Consider the following 21669-nt stretch of genomic DNA (forward strand, 5'->3'; position numbering starts at 1 on the left):
TGTGAAGATCTATCTACGTGGAATTACTCAACAAACTTCTTTCCTTAGGTATATATTATTTAAAAAATGGCTGAAAACTTGGATAGACACGTTCTTCTTATTTTTATAAAGTAATGTAAAATACTAAATTTTAATACTCCGTAAACCTAGTGTTAAAAAGGTTTAAGGGCACCAGCGAATTGGTTTCAGCTTAATAGAATCATTAAAGGAAGAAAGACATTTTTATTTCGCTCCTGTGTCTTGCAATCGATGCAAATATTTTTTGTTTTTTGTTTTGAGTGTTATTAATGTTCGGATAATAAAACTATTCTTGGCGGTTACAGCGTTGGAATACATCGGTACTGGCTTGTACAATAAATTGGTGTGCATAGTTTAGAAACACTTCGATATAAAATATTTAATATGAACTGAAGGCCGAGAGGTGTACGCTCTAGTGAAAACACTATGAACCGTGATCCGCTATCTAATTCATGAGAATCATCCTCCTATGGTTGCAATCTTTGCGGTCTTCCATCCGTCTTCGCGGTTCGCCATTGTGTTTCCGCTTAGAAAATGATTTTTCCTGTAGCGGAGCATGATACATCACATAAGCGAATCGATGGTTCGTTAGTCTGACTGCGTGAGGATTAACCGAGTGCAAGAAATTAATTTTTCTGTGCGTACTTTCGTTTTGTGCGACAGAAGTATCTTTGTTTCCTGGATTTCCTGTGTAAGGTGTAATACTTCAACATTTCTCTTAGTAATGGCTGACTAATAATCTCTGAAGAGTATTTCAGAGTTTTTTAATAGACGGCGATAACAATTTTATTCGTGGGCCAACAATTGTAGTCGTTTGAAATCATTTGAAACACCAGCTGAACGCCCTAATCTTTTCAAGCCTAATCAGAAAGTATACAAGCTTGAAAATTCTTCGAATCGTAGCGAAGAAATTACGTTAGATAATCCAGTGAAAACGAAGCCAAACGAGCATTTCACTAATCATCGAAATATCCCGGTTCGAGAATGAACTTTTGACTGCTGGGTCGTGACGTTATCGAGAGTTATTAAGTTAATACATCGACAGGATAATACATCGACATAATAATTCGGCGAAACATTAAACCGTGAATTATAGCTTGATTGTTGGGCTCGAGCGAAATATTCAGCGAATTCGTAAACTCTGTTGCATTGTTGCCGATAGATCGAAACCCTCGTGCAAGCGTTGCATTTCCAGCGGCGGGTTACGCAATATCCAGTAAATTGTCATCGGATAGAGCGGCTCTCTATCGCGAGATCACGTATGATCGTTCATTAGAATTAAAACGACCGCGTGCCACCGCTTTCGTCGATTAAAGCTTATTATCGGCGTCGCTTTGTGTACAGATTAGGTGGCACCGATAGAATGCATACCCCGAAACACGTAAATTCGAATGCAACGAAAGGGAGACAGATCGATAGAGAGAGAGAGAGAGAGAGAGAGAGAACGTTTTTCGGTAGCTCCATGGAATCCGTGACTTCGGCTTCGAACATCCTCCTATATTGCACTTCGAAACTCGCGAGAGAAGTTAGGGAAATTCAGAAAATTGTGAAACTTTATGTGCGCGTGCAGTAGCTCGTCTCTAACACCGGTTCCTGCTCGCTGCATAATGCAACTCAGACTTTCACATTAATTAAACAATATATGTTTGGAACAGGAAGACTAGAAGTACGTATTGTCTCATTCAGTTACATTCTGAAACAATCCTGCGTCAGTTTGCTTGCACGTGGAACCGATTTTGCTCTTGATTGTTTCATTATTTAGATATCAAATAACGCAGTTCATCCTTTATTTCTTGTACATCCTCCCGTTTATTCTGGTTGTTGTTTTGAACGAATCCTTCCAAAAACAAAATTTTATCGATAAAAATACAATTTTTCTTGTCTATGAAAGATTGGTAGACAGTAGATTCAGGTATTTGACCGAGTTTAAGTAAATTCATTTGAGTATAATAACATTTGTTTATTTAAATGCTCGGATGAAAGACTTGGAAATTATCAGAAAATAATTTTCCTTAAATTTCAAACAAAATTAAATTCCTCTCCGTGTTGTTTCTAGAATAAAAGCTTCCAATTAACCGAAACACTTCATTGTTGCGTATTATTATCTTTTATTTTATCAGCATCGAATATCTTCATGCACTTTGAAACTCCGAGGGAGAGTTAGGGAAATTCAGAAAATTGCGGAACTTCGCGCGCATGCAAAGTAGCTCGTATCTAATACAGACCCGTTTTTTTTTGCTCACGCCGTAATACAGTTTTAGGGGATGAAATCGCCCCTTGAAAAAAACGTAGGATCTCCCTCCCTCTCTCTTTCTCACTCTTTCCCCCATGAAAGAAAGTTTACACAAAAGTTGCATCCCTTCTTTATATTTGCAAAATCACGCGCAAAATCCACGAACTGTGCAACGTTCCCAGGAATGTGAAAAACATCTTCCGTAACAATTTACATCGGCGCCGTTCTCTCCTGCGAAATTCTTCCTTTGGCTTTGTCCCCCTCCCCCCACAAATTACATTTTCCCGTAAACTTCATGGGAACCGGAACTTGAGGAAGCTGCGAACTTCCATTCGAGAACTTGCCACCCTTTCTGAGACTCTGAAACTTTCTTTTTTGAATCGTGAATCGTTTTTTCATGACCCTTTTTGCATTTATCAAAAGCGTAGGAGAGCTCGTTAGAAATCACCGCTGATTGATTGCGATAATAATTTAAAATTTTAAACTGCAATCGAAGTGGTAGTCGAAGTAGAATTGTACTTGTCGAGGTTCTACATATTTTTATATGTTGCTGTCCTCTGGTGCAGGAATTAAACAATTTCTAAAGTCTGGATTTACTCGATCTTCAATTTCGGGAACTGTCCCAAGATCTTCTTCCGGTATGACTTTTACCGATCAATTAGTTACAACTTCAATAGTGTAGCAACTGTTTTAGTACAATAAACAGATATTTTTCCATTAAGCATATTAGTGTTCTGTTTTTAAGAACGTCCCCTACAGATTCGCTGGAAAAGCTTGAATTTTGAATATTTTTTTATCGTTTCAACCGAACGAACATTTGCAAACTGGTCCACAACATTTCACAAGCTCGTTAAACCCTGCTAACACGTTACATATCCTCCTGAAAGCGCAGCACAAAGGAAGCTGAAACAACAACGTTTCGATTACCGGCCGAACAACAACGAAATTACATTGTCATTAGCAACCCTCCTTTATTGCATTCCAAGTCAAAAACATGTTTTTCATATTTCGGTGTGTTTTTCGCGAACGAAGTCGCTGCGCGCCGGCTTTCAACAAATTCGATGCACGATCAATTCAGTGTACGCCGCGTCTGCACGGAGTCGTAATTTTCATCGGATCGCACAAATAACAAACAATTATTTAGCAAGCACGGCGAATCGTTCCCGTATTCGTCGCCATTTCCGCCCGATGAATGATTTAGCGAAATGCGAGCCCCTGGGGCCGACGATTTCTCTTTTTCCGCGACGAAGGCCGGCAATCTGCGCAGAGACCAAGCTAACAATATCCTGCCAGAATATCGCGCCGAGGGAGTCTCGGTTGAAACAGACTCGCCTCCTTTTTGTTTACTCGGATCGGAGAAGCTTTTGTTTCTGGAACGGCCGTGCGCCATGCGATCCGATGCCTTTGTCCCCCGAAATTCTCGTGCGAGCCGCCCAGTTGCTACGCCCCTGCGTGCGCGTCGTCCCCAGGCATTGTTCGCGTCCGTTGTTCGCTTGCGGGCCAACTACAATTTCGAACATTTGATTTTTATCGTACCTTATGAATTAACCTAGTTTATACGTATACGTATTTCGCATGTAAAGTCTTGATCTAAGCCCAATTCTCGGGTCCGCGCTGTGACATAGATCGTGTAGGGCTACTGTTCTCTCGTGACCGCGTCGACACTTAATTAAACCACTGAGTACAGTCCGAATTATATCGTGTTTGGTGTCATTTTAATCAGAATAAGTCGACGGAAGTCCCATAAAAAGTAATGAAAATTAAGGAAGTTTTGTAATTGTAAGTGATATAACAAGTATCCTCGTAACTTTTGGTTGCAGAAGGTTCAATGAAAAAATGTTTAAGGGATATGAGACTGTGTAAGGTGGTGGGTAAGAATTTTCATGGAAAATTCGTGTGAGATTAGATGGGTTCGCGATCGTGTCCCAGGACAACGGGACCGGAAAAGCGTTTCCTAATCCTGCGTCGTCATCCTGTCCACAGGTGACGATCTTGAGCATTCAGCGTGCGGGCGTCCGTCCTGTGGGAGATCGAGAGCAGAAGTAAGCGATGGCCTTTCACTGGGACAAGCTCTCGCCGGCGGAATTTCAACAGCTCCAGGACTTGGCAGCTTGTAAGTAAAAAGTGTAACAACAGGCCCTCTCTACCCTGTCGGTCAAACTCTCGGTCGCGAGAGGATCGAGAAAGCTTCGAAAGCTCTGTGTACACTCCACGTTCTCCGAGAGAAATAACCGACGGTATTTATCTCGGCGACTGATCGATGGAAAGATAGACCGAGTTGCAATTACGGCTTCATTCAACTTCTATCAAATTCTGAAACGAAATTCTTGTGCACGAACTCTTGGGTAAATCTGAATTTAATTAGTAATTTATTATTCGCCGTTCGGGAAAATGATCGCTTATCGTATCGCGGTTCAGTTTAAGTAAAACTCGCGTTTGGGTAGAATCGATTTCACCAGTAAAAAGCTCCATGTCTTTAAAGGTAGGCGAACATTGCCAGCTTGTATTCCCCGTGTTTCGTAAATATGTTAAAACGGGTGAAACTATGACTTAAACATCCCTTAGTTTTGCATCCCCTACGGCATAACTCAGTTTCAACAAAATTCATACACGCCCACCTGAATGAAATCGATTTTTGTGGTAAAGAAATCTTTATATCCCAAACGGTAGGCGAAAATGATAAGATTAAATGCTCTGTGTTTTATAAACAAATGGAGAACGACTAAAACGATGACTTAAACTCCCCTCAATTTCGCATAGAGAACGTCATACTTCATTTTAGGCAAGTTTCATCCATTCGAACATGTTTGAAATCAATTTATTTGGCCATCACAAAGGAACCTTCGTACTTCATACCTTATGAACAAATTGTAGGCTTCAAAGGTTTGTATTACTTAAACAGCTTGAGAATCATGAAAGTGATGACTTAAACCCTCCCTCGTATCGCGTGGACCACAACATACGTCATTTTGAACAACATCCGTCCATTCAAACTTGTTTGAAATCAATACTGTCGTTTATCACAAAGGAACCCTCATATCTTATGAAATGTTCAGAAATTGTAGGCTTCAAGGGTTTATATTTTTTAAACAGCTTGAGAATCATGAAAGTGATGACTTAAACCCTCCCTCGTATCGCATGGACTACAACATACTATATTTTGAACAACATCCGTTCATTCAAACTTGTTTGAAATCAATTCTTTCGTTTATCACAAAGGAACCCTCATATCTTATGAAATGTTCAGAAATTGTAGGCTTCAAGGGTTTATATTTTTTAAACAGCTTGAGAATCATGAAAGTGGTGACTTAAACCCTCCCTCGTATCGCATGGGCCACACCATACTTCATTTTGAACAACATCCGCCCATTCAAACTTGTTTGAAATCAATTCTTTCGTTCATCACAAAGGAACCCTCATATCTTATAAAATGTTCAGAAATTGTAGGCTTCAAGGGTTTGTATTTTTTACACCGCTTGAGAATCGTGAAAGTGATGACTTAAACCCTCCCCCATTTAGCATGGACCACACCATACTTCATTTTGAATAACATCCGCCCATTCAAACTTGTTTGAAATCAATACTGTCGTTTATCACAAAGGAACCCTCATATCTTATAAAATGTTCAGAAATTGTAGGCTTCAAGGGTTTGTATTTTTTAAACAGCTTGAGAATCATGAAAGTGGTGACTTAAACCCTCCCTCGTATCGCATGGACCACACCATACTTCATTTTGAACAACATCCGTCCATTAAAACTTGTTTAAAATCAATTTATTCGTTCGCCACAGAGGAACCCTTATACCTTACAAAAGATTCATAAATTGTAGGCTCCAAGGGTTTGTATTTTTTAAACAGCTTGAGAATGATGGAAACGATGACTTAAACCCTCCCTCGTATCGCACGGAGTACGCACACTACTCGACAGTTTTCAAACAAAATTGGACGAACCTCCGACAGACGAGAAGAAAGCTCGATTTTGCTTAGAACAATACTCGGCAAATCGAAGGAGCCTCGAGAAGCGGGAGTCGACAGCTCGTGATGTCGTTCGAGGCGATAATTAGAGCGATATCGGGGGCGATATTGGCTCGTTCGTCGTAGCGGGCTGTTCTCAAACGGATCCGGGACAAGAAACGAAGGATAAAAAAGAGAAGGTGATGGCTCGGTCGGTTTATTGCCGGAGATCCGACTGTAAGGAGGAACACGAGGGGAGTGACTTACTCCGACTCCCTGGATCGATCGGACATCTGGGATTCAGTTGTTTCCAGAGGAAACAGCTCCGCGGAATTGGCTAATAATAGGAGACCATCGGCCTAATCAACCGGCGTCCCGACGTCACAATGCACTTAACGGCCGGGATATTTTCGGATAAAGACTATTTTCGGGACGATTGACGAACTACGATGATGGATCGCGGGGACTCTGACGGGCCGCGTGATTAGCGTTCACGCGCGGAAATTTACGCTTCCGGCCGAAAATCGCTGCACCGAGCCAAAAATTGCCAGGAAGAATGATAAATTAACGCTGCATCCCGGTCAAATTGTCGCGAAATCATTTTCGAGATTTTTCCCGATGTGCTTTTACGACGAACGAGATTTTTGGGTTTCATCGGTCCGATGTAAAATGTGATCGAATTGTCTGGTACGATTTTTATCAGGATATTAAATTTTTGTGTTGAAAGTAAAATGAAATGCATCGACTGATTGTTCAAAATCTCACCTATGAACTGGAATTAATACAAATTACAACGAGACTAGATTTTATATATTCGTACAATTTTAATTCTCGGAAACTTAATGAACTGGTTTGAAAATTGCAATAAAATATATATTTAGAGAGAGAACTGAAAGTGAAAATAAGAAGCAACACTTGTGAATTGGGAAGTGGTGAAACAGTTGTAGAAAAAGAAGCCTAATTAAAAAACTAGACGGCACCAATAGCTGCCAATTTTATCAACGCAAATCTGACAACTTGCGAGTGTTTATTGGAACAATAGAATGTGATCGACACATTTATTTGTAGGAAGAGTTCATTTCGAAATTTCGTCTTCCACGCGAGCAAGCTGTTAGATCCGTAGTTGAATTAGTGTTCTCGAACGGCTGACATAAGAGAGATACATACACCCTCAAAATTTCGAGTTTATCTCGAAGCCAGACACGTCCCGACGCGAACAGAATAAATTTCACTCGCTGTCGGACGATGCCTTTCGAATTTCCATAATTCCATAAACAATGAGGCCTACGCTCCACGACTTTCCCTTGATATTCTCAGGAACCACTCTATCCCCCATAGTATTCATTGAAATCGTTAAAACGACAGACTGCGGGAAATTCGAGGTGAAAACCGGCGAACAATGTGTCAACTTCTGCACCGTTAACTGTTAAACATTAGCTCTTTGTCTCGACGAGAAACATGTTCCAAGTGCAATCGAAATGTGCAATTCAATAAATAGATACTACTTTTCTATATTACGAATATTATTTACTTGGTATTTATATTGTTATTTGTTTCTTAACCGAATTTCAATTTTTATTATTTAATAAACCCGATTTTTCATAATATTTCCATCATAATAATATTTCTACAGTCTATTAAATTATGTCATATAATCTTTGTAGTATTTATTGAAGGAAATTAGAAAGGGTAAAAACTGTATCTACTGTATATAAAAATTCGAAGAAGACGATAGAATGAAAAGGAAAGATTTCGCAAGATGGAGAATTTTTCAATCGGGTTTCTCTATCAGTGCAATTAAAGCAGAAACAAAAACGTTTAAGATAAGGTTACAGGAAATGGCAGAGTTCATCTTGCAGTAAATGCTGCGCTTTTGTAAATGCAGTAAATGCTCCGCGAGTCGCATCGGACGCAGAAGGTTTCCTGGAATCGTTTCCCGCGGACGCAAATCTTATTTTCCGTCGGGGATGATAAATGAGGGGTCGCGAGGCTAGGTGGACGCAAAACTTCGCCTGGGCGTTATTAATTTTCCCCGGATACGGAGATACAAGCTTGCATAAATTTCGCGGGATCGCGTTAATTAGACACACGCGAACGAAAAAATGGATGAACCGTGAAACGCGAAACCCTAAACGAAATACTGTTCGACACTCTCCTATTAATATTCGGCGTCTCGCACTTGATAATTGCAGATTGAAACACTTTGTTGTACAACTTCGACCAGATTCCATTGTGGTTTGTATCACGATTTAATTGTTGTTTCAGTTAGCTTGGGGTGGCGTTTTGGCAAACGAGTTTTGCAACGAGTCAGAACAAATTCTATTTGTGCTACAGATAAAACAACAACAATTGGAAATTACGAATGATCTTTGCTTATTTTGTTTCGACAAATAATAATGAAGAGAAAACATTACTTTATTTGATGGATGCTTCATTAACTGATGAAACAATTAGGAAACAAACTGATTCGCTTTTGTAGCGGGGATAATTCCGCGACATGTATCATCCAGGTCTTGGCGACATATATAGAGAAATCACTGTAATCTCATTTTTAAGAGCAAAATTGGGAGGATCTCCGGAAATATTTTTCCAACTTCTGAGAAAAGTTTTTGTAGTGGATTTGATTTGCTTTTGTAGTGGGGATAATTTCGCGACATTTATCATCCGGGTCTTGGCGACATATATAGAGAAATCACTGTAATCTCATTTTTAATAGCAAAATTGGGAGAATCTCCAGAAATATTTTTCCAAGTTCTGAGAAAAGTTTTTGTAGTGGATTTGATTTGATTTGCTTTTGTAGCGGGGATAATTTCGCGACATTTATCATCCAGGTCTTGGCGACATATATAGAGAAATCACTGTAATCTCATTTTTAAGAGCATAATTGGAGGATCTCCAGAAATATTTTTCTAACTTCTGAGAAAAGTTTTTGTAGTAGATTTGATTTGCTTTTGTAGTGGGGATAATTTCGCGACATTTATTATCCAGGTCTTGGCGACATATATAGAGGAATCACTGTAATCTCATTTTTAAGAGCAAAATTGGGAGGTTCTCCGGAAATATTTTTCTAACTTCTGACAAAGGTTTTGTAGTGCATTTGATTTGATTTGCTTTTGTAGTGGGGATAATTTCGCGACATTCATCATCCAGATCTTGGCGACATATCTAGAGAAATCATTGTCATCTCATTTTTAAGACCAAAATTGGGAGGATCTCCGGAAATATTTTTCCAAGTTCTGAGAAAAGTTTTTGTAGTGGATTTGATTTGATTTGCTTTTGTAGCGGGGATAATTTCGCGACATTCATCATCCAGGTCTTGGAGACATATATAGAGAAATCACTGTAATCTCATTTTTGAGACCAAAATTGGGAGGATCTCCGGAAATATTTTTCCAACTTCTGAGAAAAGAATTTGGGTTCAAACTTGTCACGCGGATATTATGCGGTAGAACGCAGTGAAAAAATGGAAGGTGAAAGGCATAGCTGTTGTCAAGCAGCGCGGAATTGCAGAAACTTCTGAACCGTCGAATAAATAATTGTTAAATGAGAGAATCTTGATATCTGCAGTCGCCGAGGTACCCAGACTTGTTTCAAACATTTGAACGAAGAAACTTTACGCGAGATCGCGTTCACTCGACCGAATGAGACACCGGAGACGTCGAAGTTCAGTTCCGACTGCATTGTTTCAGATTCCACGCGCAAGTTACAGGATGTCCTCACCGATTTTTGCGGGTCGACGACGACGCCGACCGGCGCGCCGAAGTACCATCCGGATGGGGTAAGTTCCTCCAAAAATGACATAATTGCTCTGGATCAGCTTGGTCTTATTAAATGTTCAAATTGATGTTTAACTTCAATTTCAAAATGGCCCGGGCTTCCACGAATTCTAAATGAAGGGTGTAGGTACGCTCCGCGCCAGTAGACTACGTTCATTAATAAACATTAGATCTTGATTGAAGCAGGATCTTCATCAAAATTTACGGAAAATGTTTCTACAGACATTACAGAGAAAATGGCGTCTATATAAGAGAACGTTCTAGGCCATAAACTTTTATTTTATTTGAACACGTATAAAAACATAACTCATACATACAAATAAAATCAGAAATAAATATCAGGTTAAATAATCCACAATTTTGAAAACGAAAACGTATTTCCAACTGGCCCATCAATTTTCCGAGCCCGAGAAAGGCATCCATTATATATCATTATTTTGCGCATCACAGTAAATCATCAGATGAAAGCACGTTAACAATGAATGAAATTGTTGGCCCATTAATTTCAATGTTAACTCGTCGACGGCTGAATACATGGCTTGCCTGTGTATTCGCCTAAAAGCCACAGTATTACCAAAAACTTCAAACAAGTAGTGTTCAACCTAAATTATACAGGAACGAATTCCTGCATTTTTCGGTTAAATTCTGGACATTGCCGAAACTATCGCTGTAAAATTGCGCCATAAACTTTCCGGGGGTTTCGGAGCACGTCGAATTCTTTGATAACGCGGGGAAAACGCAACAGAGAGGGAATATTTGAAATTCTTCATTAAGGGCTCGCGGAAATTAGTGAACGCGTGATACGTGGCGCTGGAAATGTCGCAGAGCAAACGGAAGTAATTAGCCGAGTGCGGGGAAGAAATGGGCTTTGCTGGTCCGATTGTAATTTCATCGTCATTTTTCGCGCAATTCTCGAAAGTACTCATCGGCGAAATTTCCGGCGATCCGCGAAATAACGCGTCCCCGAGGTCCATTCTCTCGCCGCGCTTCGAACCGCTGGCGAATGCAGCTGCCGGAACAATGGCAGCAGATAATGAACCGCGGCCCAAGAAATTATCGCGGTAATGTCGTATAAACATTTTCGGTGCCGCCGGTCCCGCTCGCCCATCGATCGTTTCCGGAATTACTATCGCGCGGCTCGTGCAACTTCGTTCCGGTGCTGGAACAATTGAAATTTGTCTTGAACCGTAGAACCAATCGCTATCGCTGAGATTTAAATTACATTAATTAGTATAACAAAATACTGCCGCTTTTGCGCGATTATTCCGAAACCGTCAAAGAGGATCAATTGGTTGAAAATTCAAATTGCTTGAAACGTTCAAAAAGTGTGAGAATTTTCAAAACATTGCAAGCAAGCTTTCCTGCTTACCTTGATTGCTGAAATATTTTATCAAATGCAACTCGCTTATGAAATATAACAATTCGACATTAGACCGTCTCGGAATATTGATATAAAAATAAATTAAGTAACGTGATTTTTGTTAACACTAGAACTACCGAGCCATAAACGTGACTTCACTTATCCCCTTATAATAACAGCAAGATCGAACTCGCTCAGGTTTCATACGATTTTTATGGTAACATGTACTCCAAAGAAGAGATATATTAAACAATTTCTCGTGAAAACGTTTTCATAGTTTCAGTAATCGTGAAAGAATAAATCATCAAGCAGTCATTTCGTCTGGTTCGGTAGTTCTAGTGTTAACAAAATTCAGTGATTCGATGTAAATGAGCTGGTACGAGATGGTATTTGCGCGTGCACGCGTGTTTTTAGCAGAGAGTTTTGCGGATCGAATGCGAGTCATTTGTACGGCGGCGTGATTGTACTAATAAAAATGAGGCCGTCTCATTAATCCTTGTAGAGCCGAGTTTCGGGACAGTTCGCAAATGAGTTCTCGAACAGGGCGAGAAAAATTGATGGCCGAGCAGAATCGAGGGTGACGTTGAACAGGTCCGGCGTCGAATTCGTGTTGCGTCAGCGGAAGCCGGCTCCGAAAACGCGAGAGAGAGAGAGAGAGAGAGAGAGAGAGAGAGAGAGAGAGAGAGAGAGAGAGAGAGGGAGAGAGAACGTTTCGAAGCCAGACGCGGGAACGATATAAATGAACGTCGAAATATCGAAACTGGCCGAGTTTCGTTTAACGAGTTCACTTCGATGTTCGAAGACAGTGCGCGCTGATGCTTATTTCGCGACAGGGTTTATGATAGACAGAGTATCTGGTCTGAGTGTATACACGGCCGATCGCACTGACCGACACCTATTTTCCGTTCCGTATACAATAACACCTGTACGATAAACACGAACCTGAAAACCGTTCTTCTGCATCGGCTTCGGTTCTTGGGAAATTTCGTGGAGAAAGTGAGATTTTAACTCGCAGCCTTTTAACCGAGCGACTTTTTTTAAACGCTAATTACTACGAGAACGCAACGAAGAAGTGAACTGGTGGTCACAAGAATTTTACCATAATCGACGAAAGTATAATACAGTTTACGCCAATGTGGACACCATGATGGGTTAAAGTGAAAGAGTTATTTGTTGAAATCTCTATTATTTGTATCTGTTAGTTATTGTAACACGTACGAATTTGTTTGATACTACAGAACTTGCTTTTTAATTGTAAAACGATTTTATATATTTTTTTTAAAAGTAATTTCGGTCAAATAGCTTGCTTTATTGTGTAATTTTGTTTGGCCGGAATGAACGTCTGTGTTTATTGGGAACAATGTTTATTTATTCTTAATTAAATGCACGAGTAATTTAGCGAAAACTAATAATTAAATTAAATTTACGTGAACAATGACTCGAATGTGGTTGGTTAAAATGAGATCATGAATATATTGGAATGCGCAAAATTTGTGACTGCACCTTGCATTTTTCATTTCGCGAAACGTGAAGATTCATGCCGTTGGAGATTTATTGTTTCCTGGCTGTGCCAAAATTCGGCTATCAGCGACGTTATCTTTTCCAACCGTTCATCTTTCAGGTAAAATATTATTTCGCGATGTTTAACACTCCTTGTACCAGAAGAAATATTTTATTCGCAAAGCTGCAACTGTTCACGATCAAATAGCTAATTACTTTCTATTCCAAATAAAATATCGATTATTAAGATTTTGTGCACGAAATGTCCTATTTACATATACGAAACAACTATATATTATTTAGTATCTAGAATAGTATTTCAACCACACCAAAAAAAAAAAAAGAAACGTACAGATTCGCGTGGCCGAAGATTTATGGTTCTCCTGTTAAAAATTCAGCAATCTGCGATATTGCCTTTCCGTGCCCCCGCAGTGACACACGATTAGAAACGGTGCACTGTTGGACAATCAAATTCTTCGTGAACAATAAACAACTCGTTCAGAGGTCGCTCCAGGTGGCAGAAATTAAGCGAATTTCGGACCCTTCGGTAGAACGTTCGCGTGTACACATGTACAGGGTGTCCTACCAATTTCGTTCTCCGAAAATACCGTCATTGGACTGCAAATTTTGCTTCCTTCGTTCTTGTCTTTAGACCCTTTTTCTTGTGGAGAATATTGACAAATATCGTGTGTCGAATAGTACAAAGTGTTATTGATATGTATTGATATTAACGAACTGTTACGAAGACGTAGTGGAAGACGGGTAAAATTGAGATGACAAAAATTTTACCGCAATCAACATAAATATACCAATAATCACACTATGACTGAACGAAGTGAAAGAGTTATTCGTTGAACTAACTCACTCAGAGCTGGAACTGAATTTTCTTTAAAAGTACAATTGAGTTTGTAAAAATAAATTCCCGTAGGTCCACACATGTGAAAAGATTAGGCAGTATATTTTTTTATTTAATAAACTGTACTCTACGTACAAGGTGAGTCAGTAAATGGCTCACGAAGAAAATAAAAATCTTCTGAAAGCCGACAACGAACTCGAGCCAACACGTCATCCCCCGTTTGAAGGTTAAGACATTTGTACGAAAATGTCGGGACACACTGTATGTATGTCTGTACGCGCGAACACTATTGTACGCGACCACGACGATTGGTGGCCGAGCACAGGGAACCATAGCACACCTCGGTTACACAAACGTGCACACAAGCACGCACGCTCTGCGGTATAAACTCGCAATAACTCGCACCTGTTCGCGCGCGCGTACCCGGACGTATTCCCAGTGTAATGGCCGCAGGAATAGTTCAGGATTTTATAGGACGTGTGTTTCCTCCGCGCATGCTAACGCTTTGTACTTTCTCCGGTAATCGTTCCTCTGTATCATCGACGGGGATGCGCGAAATATTGTACGCACCCGCGTTGATGTTCCATGAAATCTGCGTCCTGTGTCGCGGGGGACGCCATTTCGGTCAACGTGTCGCGCTTAATACCATCTTTATGGACACCGTATAACTGGCGAGCCCATTCGCGTTAATATTGGTGACGTCAATACGGGAGACAGCTCTGGGGAAAATATTTGACTGCGGTTTTTCGTTTCGTCGGCTATCTGAGAAAGTCATACAGCGTCATACAAAGTTTTATACAGACGGAAGAAATTTTGTATCAGTCGGTATTCTATAAAACAGCTTGTGGGAATATAAATTTGTAGAAGCTACCAAACCTCGATGATCTGATCGAATTTAGTTTAGAGATTTTTAGTTCGGAGAATAATACCTTATTTTCTGATGGTGACTTATTTAACAGCGCAAGCTTGAAGATATACTTCTCTATATATGTCGCCAAGGCCTGGACGATAAGCTTCGCGGAATTATCCCCACTACCGCGGGATGTACCCCGTGAGGGGTCAAGAACCTCGGGAGACCTCGCCGAGGAGTCGTGGATCAAAGAGTAGTATCTCCTGGTCGATATATGTCCGTGGCTAGACCCGCGTTGTTGACATATATCGAGAATTCACTGTAATTCTTTGTTCTCAATATTTCCAATATTTCCTTATTAACTAGTGGTTCATAAATTGTCTGTAAAGTCACAAATCTATTATATTTCGCAGGTTCGAAAATTCTCGTCCATGTATAGGGTGTCGCCATAACGGCGAATTATCGCGTGAACGTCGCTGCTGGCTACGAGGTAGCCATTTATTTTTGATGAACGAACGCAGAGCAACTTTTAACCTGGCGGAGCAAAGCGGAATGGATTAAAAGGTCCGATTGCTCAATTTTCCGGCCACCCAAGGATCGAGTGATCGGCCGCCATCGGGACGCGATAGAAAATAATTTTTCTAGGCCGCCGGTGTCAATAATAATCGGTTGTTGAGAGAATTTATGGTGCTCGCCGGGGATCAGACTGCGCGGACGCGGTTGTTATCGCGGTTGACACGATGGCTGATAATGTTCCTCGCGTGATGGATTGTCGGGCGCCGGATCGGTCGCAGAGAAGCAGTGAAAGACGAGTATACATCGTTACCCGGCACCCAGGATAACGATCCTTTATATCGAACCCGTCCCTACCATCTCCGGTATTTACTTACCCTCCACGGTTACGTAGCGGCAGCTCGAACGAATGTTGTGCAATTGACTCCCGGCAGTTCGACTTGCCTCTTCTCTTTTTAATTAACGAGTGCCGTAAACGCTACACCTCTGCTGACGCGCGTCCTGCAGATGGTGGTGTCTGTGCAAACAGTCTGTGACCGTTCGGTAGCCTTTTGTCTTGCAACACCGAGCCACGCGATGAGAATTTTAAGCACAATCTATTAACAAGTTGGCTGTCCATGGAAGTCGCACAAACTCGGAACAACTTATTTGATTACGTAAGAATAGAAAAGAAAGTGAAAAGGATTGGAACTATTACCAACATATCCGTGACATTTTTCTTATTGAAACGATACCAAACACGGTACAATTCGGAGCATGATTACTCGACTAATCCACGATATAGTGGAACCTCGATTATCCGAACCGATCAGTGAAACACCCGGGAACCTAATTATACGGTGTTAAATATTTACTGATTAGCACAGTGAATTATGTTGTATGTTAATGGAACTGGTCACGTGTGAAACACATTTGAGTAACAGAGGATTCAGATTAGCGTCGGTTCGGATAATAGAGATTCCACTGAATCGTCAATTGAAGACGCAAATGTGCTCGGAATTGTGTCGTGTTTGGACTCATTTTAATCAGCCGAAAGTCATAGGTATGTTGGCGAATGTTTCATAAAATTATTACACGTTTAGTAGAAATATTTTCACGGTCACCAACCGTAGGTATACTTGTACAAATCGGACAGCCTGCGTGTTTCTCGCAGTTTCGGATGAATTTTTGGAACACGTAAAAAATATTATATACGACACTGTGACCTCAAATCCTTTCCAAATTGGAGCATTCGACACTCTCGCTTTGTCTGTCACCTCGTTTACGACTTCGCTATCGTTTCGCCGGTTTCAAAGATCGCTCGAAAGAGGAGTCCGCTTTTATGACTCGGCGAATATTTATTATATTTATTTTTGCTCGGGAACACTTAGCCGGACGTATAAATAGAGGACGAGATTCTTTGATCGCGCGATATTACAGAGACGGGCTTTATCCGCGGGCTCGCGGAACGTGATCTTAGAGGAAATAACGTTCGTTGAGTCCGAGCGATCCGTGAGATCGCCTCTCTCTGTGTAATACTCCTTTTCCGAGACGTTTGCCGTTTGGCGAAAGCCACTGACAAAACGACGTAAAAGACGGGGGGGGGGGGAAACAATGGCGGATAGATCTCCCTCCTCTGCTGCTTTGGTTCTTCCAGAATCCTCGCAGAGCAACAGGAGACACGGAAATCGATATTCTTGTATCCTTTTAATCTCTCGACTGTTTTAAATTTCACTCGTCTTTGTCGTATAACATTCTACTCGTTATCCGCGATCAGATCAGATTCAAAAAGAACCATTTTTTTTAGACACAGCTGCTGCTGCATTGTATCCTGTCTGATTTGTAACGATGATTTCAAACAAAGTCAATGCGAAATTCTGTCACGAATATTCTGACAATGAACATGAATTTTCTGTCTGTAAGGAGATTATTGACACGTTATAATTGCCACGTGGATAATATGCGAGTAACTTTTAGTAAATTTTATTATTAGCCTATGTCTCGTTAACACTAGGTTTACGGAGCACTAAATATGACTATTTTACATTACATTATAAAAATAACATGAATGTATCGATCAAAGTTTATAGCCATTTTTTTAATAATATATACCCAAAGAAATGAATTCGTTAAATAATTGCTCATGGATGCATTTTTACAATCTCAATACTAGCAATTTAAAAATACTAGAATCCGTCATTTTGACGGGTCCCGTAAATCTAGTGTTGAATAAATTTTGTTTGATAGGACTTTTCAAAGCGGTTGCTTGGCAGTGAACGTGTCAGTGACAAATAGATTCTGATTGTTCTATGTGATAAATGGTACACGACAAGGGGACAGTTAACATCTTTGAAAATGTTGCGTTACAATGATTAATCAAATTCATACTTACAAGCTGACGGACGTGTATCCTTAAGTTCGTTTGCACCGAACCGGAGTACAAAGAACAAAGCCCTGTTTGATGTTGGCTGCGCGGAGAATCACGATTTGATCTAATCTGTCTGAAGTTCCAGCTTGCTCTAGTTCGGTCCAAATTGATCTAAACTATTCAAAGTCAGTTCGATGCGAATCGTACGAAGTGCTGTATTGATCCGCTCGATTCTAACGTCTGACACGATCTCGTTAAGAATCGTACGAACTTCTGATTCAATCTCGTGCCTGCGGAACTGTAATCGCAGCTGTGAAGTTTATGTCACTCAATCTTGAATTTTATACTGTCATTGGAAATGTTCGATCGCAATTTTTCATACGGAAACAGGCACGATCGTCTTCGATCATAAACTGGCGCACCAAAAAATGATTTCATAAATAGACTCCGCATTTCATGCAATTATGAAAAAAAAAAAAATTAATGGATCAAATGCGAGACAGTGAACGCAAATCTAAAGAGGACTGTTGCATTATTTTTAGCTCGGTAAAATTATTTTAAAAAAGAAATCAATGTCCACGTAGTTCCTGTATCCTGCAATTTATATTCCTATAATGAGGAATTAATTGGAGAAGCAATGATTAAGTGTAATACTAATTGAAAATGCGAATTTGGCAAACGAAAAGGGACATTAAGTTGATTTTACAATTAGTGAAATTATAAACATGCTTTCGTGGGAAATTATTAAATAGATATATTTAAAATAGCATGTATTATGATACGAACCGCACAAAATCCGAATAAATTCATTCTCGTCATTTTTGTAGGACAACGTGTATCAGTTGCTTTTAAGGCTCGGTAGGTTTAGCGTTAAAAAACCTGTTGTAACGGTGATTCGATTTTCTCGTTACAATTGAGCGCAATGAAGAAGTTCCGGATCCATCGTCGCCCGAGGCTTTTCATTTCGTCTCCGCGGAAAATTCTGGCACGAGATTACGAGAAAGTCGAAAGGACGGGTGGAGGGGAGGGGGAAGAGAAAATTGGAGGACAGAAAAATCGAGAGCCAGGTGATCCTTTTGTAAAATATTGAGAACGCGGAACCTAATTGAATCCACTGACCAGAAACTCGAACGGAAGTTGATCAAACACTGGATCAGGTTGGTTCGCGAGCTCGACGCTAATCAAGAACTTTTTGCTCCTCTTAATGAATATTACAGGCTCTCGCCTAACTCCGAACACTTTTCTTCTATACCCCGCGATAAGAGCATACAAATGTGCAGTTGTAGAACGGCCATTATGCCGTTCAATACATATTCGCATTCGGAACTTTGCAAATTAGTTTTAGCGATCGTACGTGTTAGGTTTGTAGCTTGCAACACACGCGAATTCGGTTAACGAGTATAACCATGCTCTGGTTCTAAGAGGTTCGTTACCATTCATTATGTGTATAATTATGATCAACAGGTAGCCACTAGTAGGTCCGATAAAAACCGAACACTTCTAATCAGCACAAGCGCTACTTTTCAATTAAAAAGAGTATCTTAAGGCAACTTCACTTATTTACATCACGACCTAATGGTCTCTTGGAATAGCAAGTTTGCAGAGGAAGCCATGAATTTTCAATTCCGTAGTCTTGCGCTTCGTCGGCATAGTTGCACAATCCTAATTTCTCTACTGGTACGTTGAACGAGATAAGTAAAGAGCGTTAAAGAGCAAAGCGTAAAATGGATTAAACGGGGCAGGGAATATTAACCTTTTGCACTAGAAGCAATTTTCACTGCAAAACGAAACGTTTCCTCCGACCCAGAATATTTCCGTTCAACATATTTCTGTTTCATGTTACACATACGAAAATGGTGGAATTTACAATCGTACAGAACTGAAATGTAATTTACTAAATACAAACAAATTTAATAATGTAAAAAGTATTTTGAATATTGATACAGCAATTTTTTAGTGACGCCTTACAGTCGTCATTCCAGTGCTAAGGGTTTTACAAATGAAAAATCAGAGAAAATTCGGCCTCGGGTAAAGCGAGGAGTGTAAATACGTTCGTCCTATATCTTATTAGTCGAAGTTACAGCGACGAGACCCTACTATTCTTTGTATCATGCTACACTCCTCGGCAACCCTCCTCCTCTCTCAATCTTCTTGGACCCTCAAGGGATATACCCCGCGGCGGTGGGGATAATTTCGCGACATTTATCATCCAGACCTCGGCGACGTATATCGCGAATTCACCGTGTAGAGTAAAATACGAAGAAGGGGTAGGCAGTGTAGAGTGTAAAGAGCGACGCTTAGTTAAAAGCGAGGAAGAGTAACTAGACAATGGGGGTAAATAGTGGAGGATAGAGCAGCGAGGATCTGCCAGGCGGTCTAATTATGGGATCGAACGGTCGAGCGGGCCAAAAGGATATGGCAGTGTTCTCTCCCGGAATCAAGTGGTGAAATTGGCTCAACTTTTTCCCATGCGAGAGACGCTCCCTTTGCTAGAAGAATTTCCTGTTGCCGGAGCAAAGCTGATTTCGAGTGTGCAGCGGCGGGAAAGACGCGCGCGACGCGACGCGGACCGGTAGCTAAGCCGCTTTGCCTGCCAACCCAGTTTCGGCAGAGAGAGAGAGAGAGAGAGAGAGACTCGCTCATATTTCCGGCGGAGAATCATTATCGACGTGCTTCTATTAACTGATACTTAACAGTCCATTTCTGGCTGCCTGGCAAAAGCTAGTGCGGGAGACACGCAACCGAAACGGCAACCCTAAGCGGTCTATGCAAAGCAGACGTAATCCCCTTCGCAGGGAATCTAATTATGAAATCCTCTGGCGAGGGTTGCCTGATTTGCTGGACATCGGCCCCTGCGTGTTCACCATTCCTTCGTGGTGCACACGCTCGCGACGGAACGGAGTTAGCAATAATCATCGGATCGTTGCGAGTGCTCAGCACACACGGTGGTTGTCGGACATTTCCGGAAATGTGGAGCTAGCGAACGAATTAGGCTACGGGGATCAATCGAGAAAGTTTGATCTTTCCGGCAATATGTCGGCGAACGCGCGCGCGTGAATGGGTGCTGCCGGATCGTTGGCAGAAATGGCGGTCATTTGTAAAGTCCGGTGTTTTATCGATTGCCGGAAGCGGCCGCGAAGTTCCGTGTTATTTTCCGCGGCGTTTACGAGCTTCTGGATTGGCTTTTTCGGAGGGCCCGCCCCGTTCGACATCCACCGTGACCGATTCGACTATATATCGAACCGGGGGCCGAAACTTTCGACCGCATAAATAACGAGCGCGCGAGGTCGCCTAAATCACCGAAACCAGAAGCAAAACGAGCGGAACTCCGATCTCTATTTATCCTCGAGCGAGGGAAACAGAGAGAGAGAGAGAGAGAGAGAGAGGGTGGGAGGGGGTGAGTTTGCGAGAAGGCGGACTCGAAGACCGCCGAGTTTTCGTGGAAATAATAATCTCGTAAAAATGAACGGAGGGGAACACCGTGAACACGAACAGCCATGAAACCGTTGCCTCGGGGTTCCCTCGGACGCGGAACGCGAAATGGTTCCACGAGCAAGGAGAAACAGTTGTGTATCGCGCGGGATACATTTTCTCCGGGATCATGGAACGAGAATCGTTCGCGTGAACGGTACCCAATAAAAAGTTTAATTCCTCCGTTTCTTTTTTTCGCTGGAACGGTTTCGCGCGACAGATTTCGCAAAATGTCGCGTGAGCGAGGTCCAATTAAAATGTTTGTCGTATTATTGAAGCTCGTGAATTGAACATTCATGCGTGAATTATTCGTGATATTAAGTATGTTAGAGGGAATGAACGGATCGAATTAATTAATTGAAAATGAATTTCGGTAACATGGTGCGCGAGATTTCTGTGGTTCGCGCGTTCGTGTACCTAGTTTGACAGATTTTCGAGCGAATCGGAATGTGTAAAATGATGGAGCCATTGTGTCGCGGATATTTTTGAATACGCTTGTACGTACAATTTAATGTTTAAACTCGTTTCGCGCGAATGCATTCGATAAAATAATTTTTCTCGCTTTGTTCTCGGAAAATCGAGAGTTGTGCACGGGAGAAGGCGGATTTGAAGCAAAACAGGGATATTTAAGGGAATAATAATATGGTAAAAGAGTGAAAACAAGAAGAGGAAGAGGCTTCGCAGCTGTGGAAATATTGTCTTATATTATGCAGACTGAACGCAAGATTGTTGCTCGGCCGCGTGAAGATACGGTGCATCGCGCGGAGCGACTTTTTCTCGGGATTATGGGCC

At 41.2% G+C, this 21669-nt stretch overlaps 1 protein-coding gene across 3 annotated transcripts in view; it reads left to right on the forward strand.

Annotated features, from left to right (window-relative positions):
• Dgk (diacyl glycerol kinase 1) overlaps nucleotides 1-21669 on the forward strand; it is a 127038-nt gene that overhangs the window by 53584 nt on the left and 51785 nt on the right. For 2 of the 3 annotated variants that reach the window (XM_076801646.1, XM_076801648.1), the window contains exons 2-3: nucleotides 4235-4364; nucleotides 9894-9982. In XM_076801646.1, the coding sequence (XP_076657761.1) occupies nucleotides 4301-4364; nucleotides 9894-9982 (153 nt within the window). In that variant the 5' untranslated portion in view covers nucleotides 4235-4300. Of the gene's footprint in view, nucleotides 1-619; nucleotides 715-4234; nucleotides 4365-9893; nucleotides 9983-21669 lie in introns of those variants that run through there. The other variant, XM_076801647.1, reaches the window with a different exon arrangement.

This window comes from Halictus rubicundus, chromosome 16 (assembly GCF_050948215.1).
Source record: "Halictus rubicundus isolate RS-2024b chromosome 16, iyHalRubi1_principal, whole genome shotgun sequence".
NCBI lineage: Eukaryota > Metazoa > Arthropoda > Insecta > Hymenoptera > Halictidae > Halictus > Halictus rubicundus.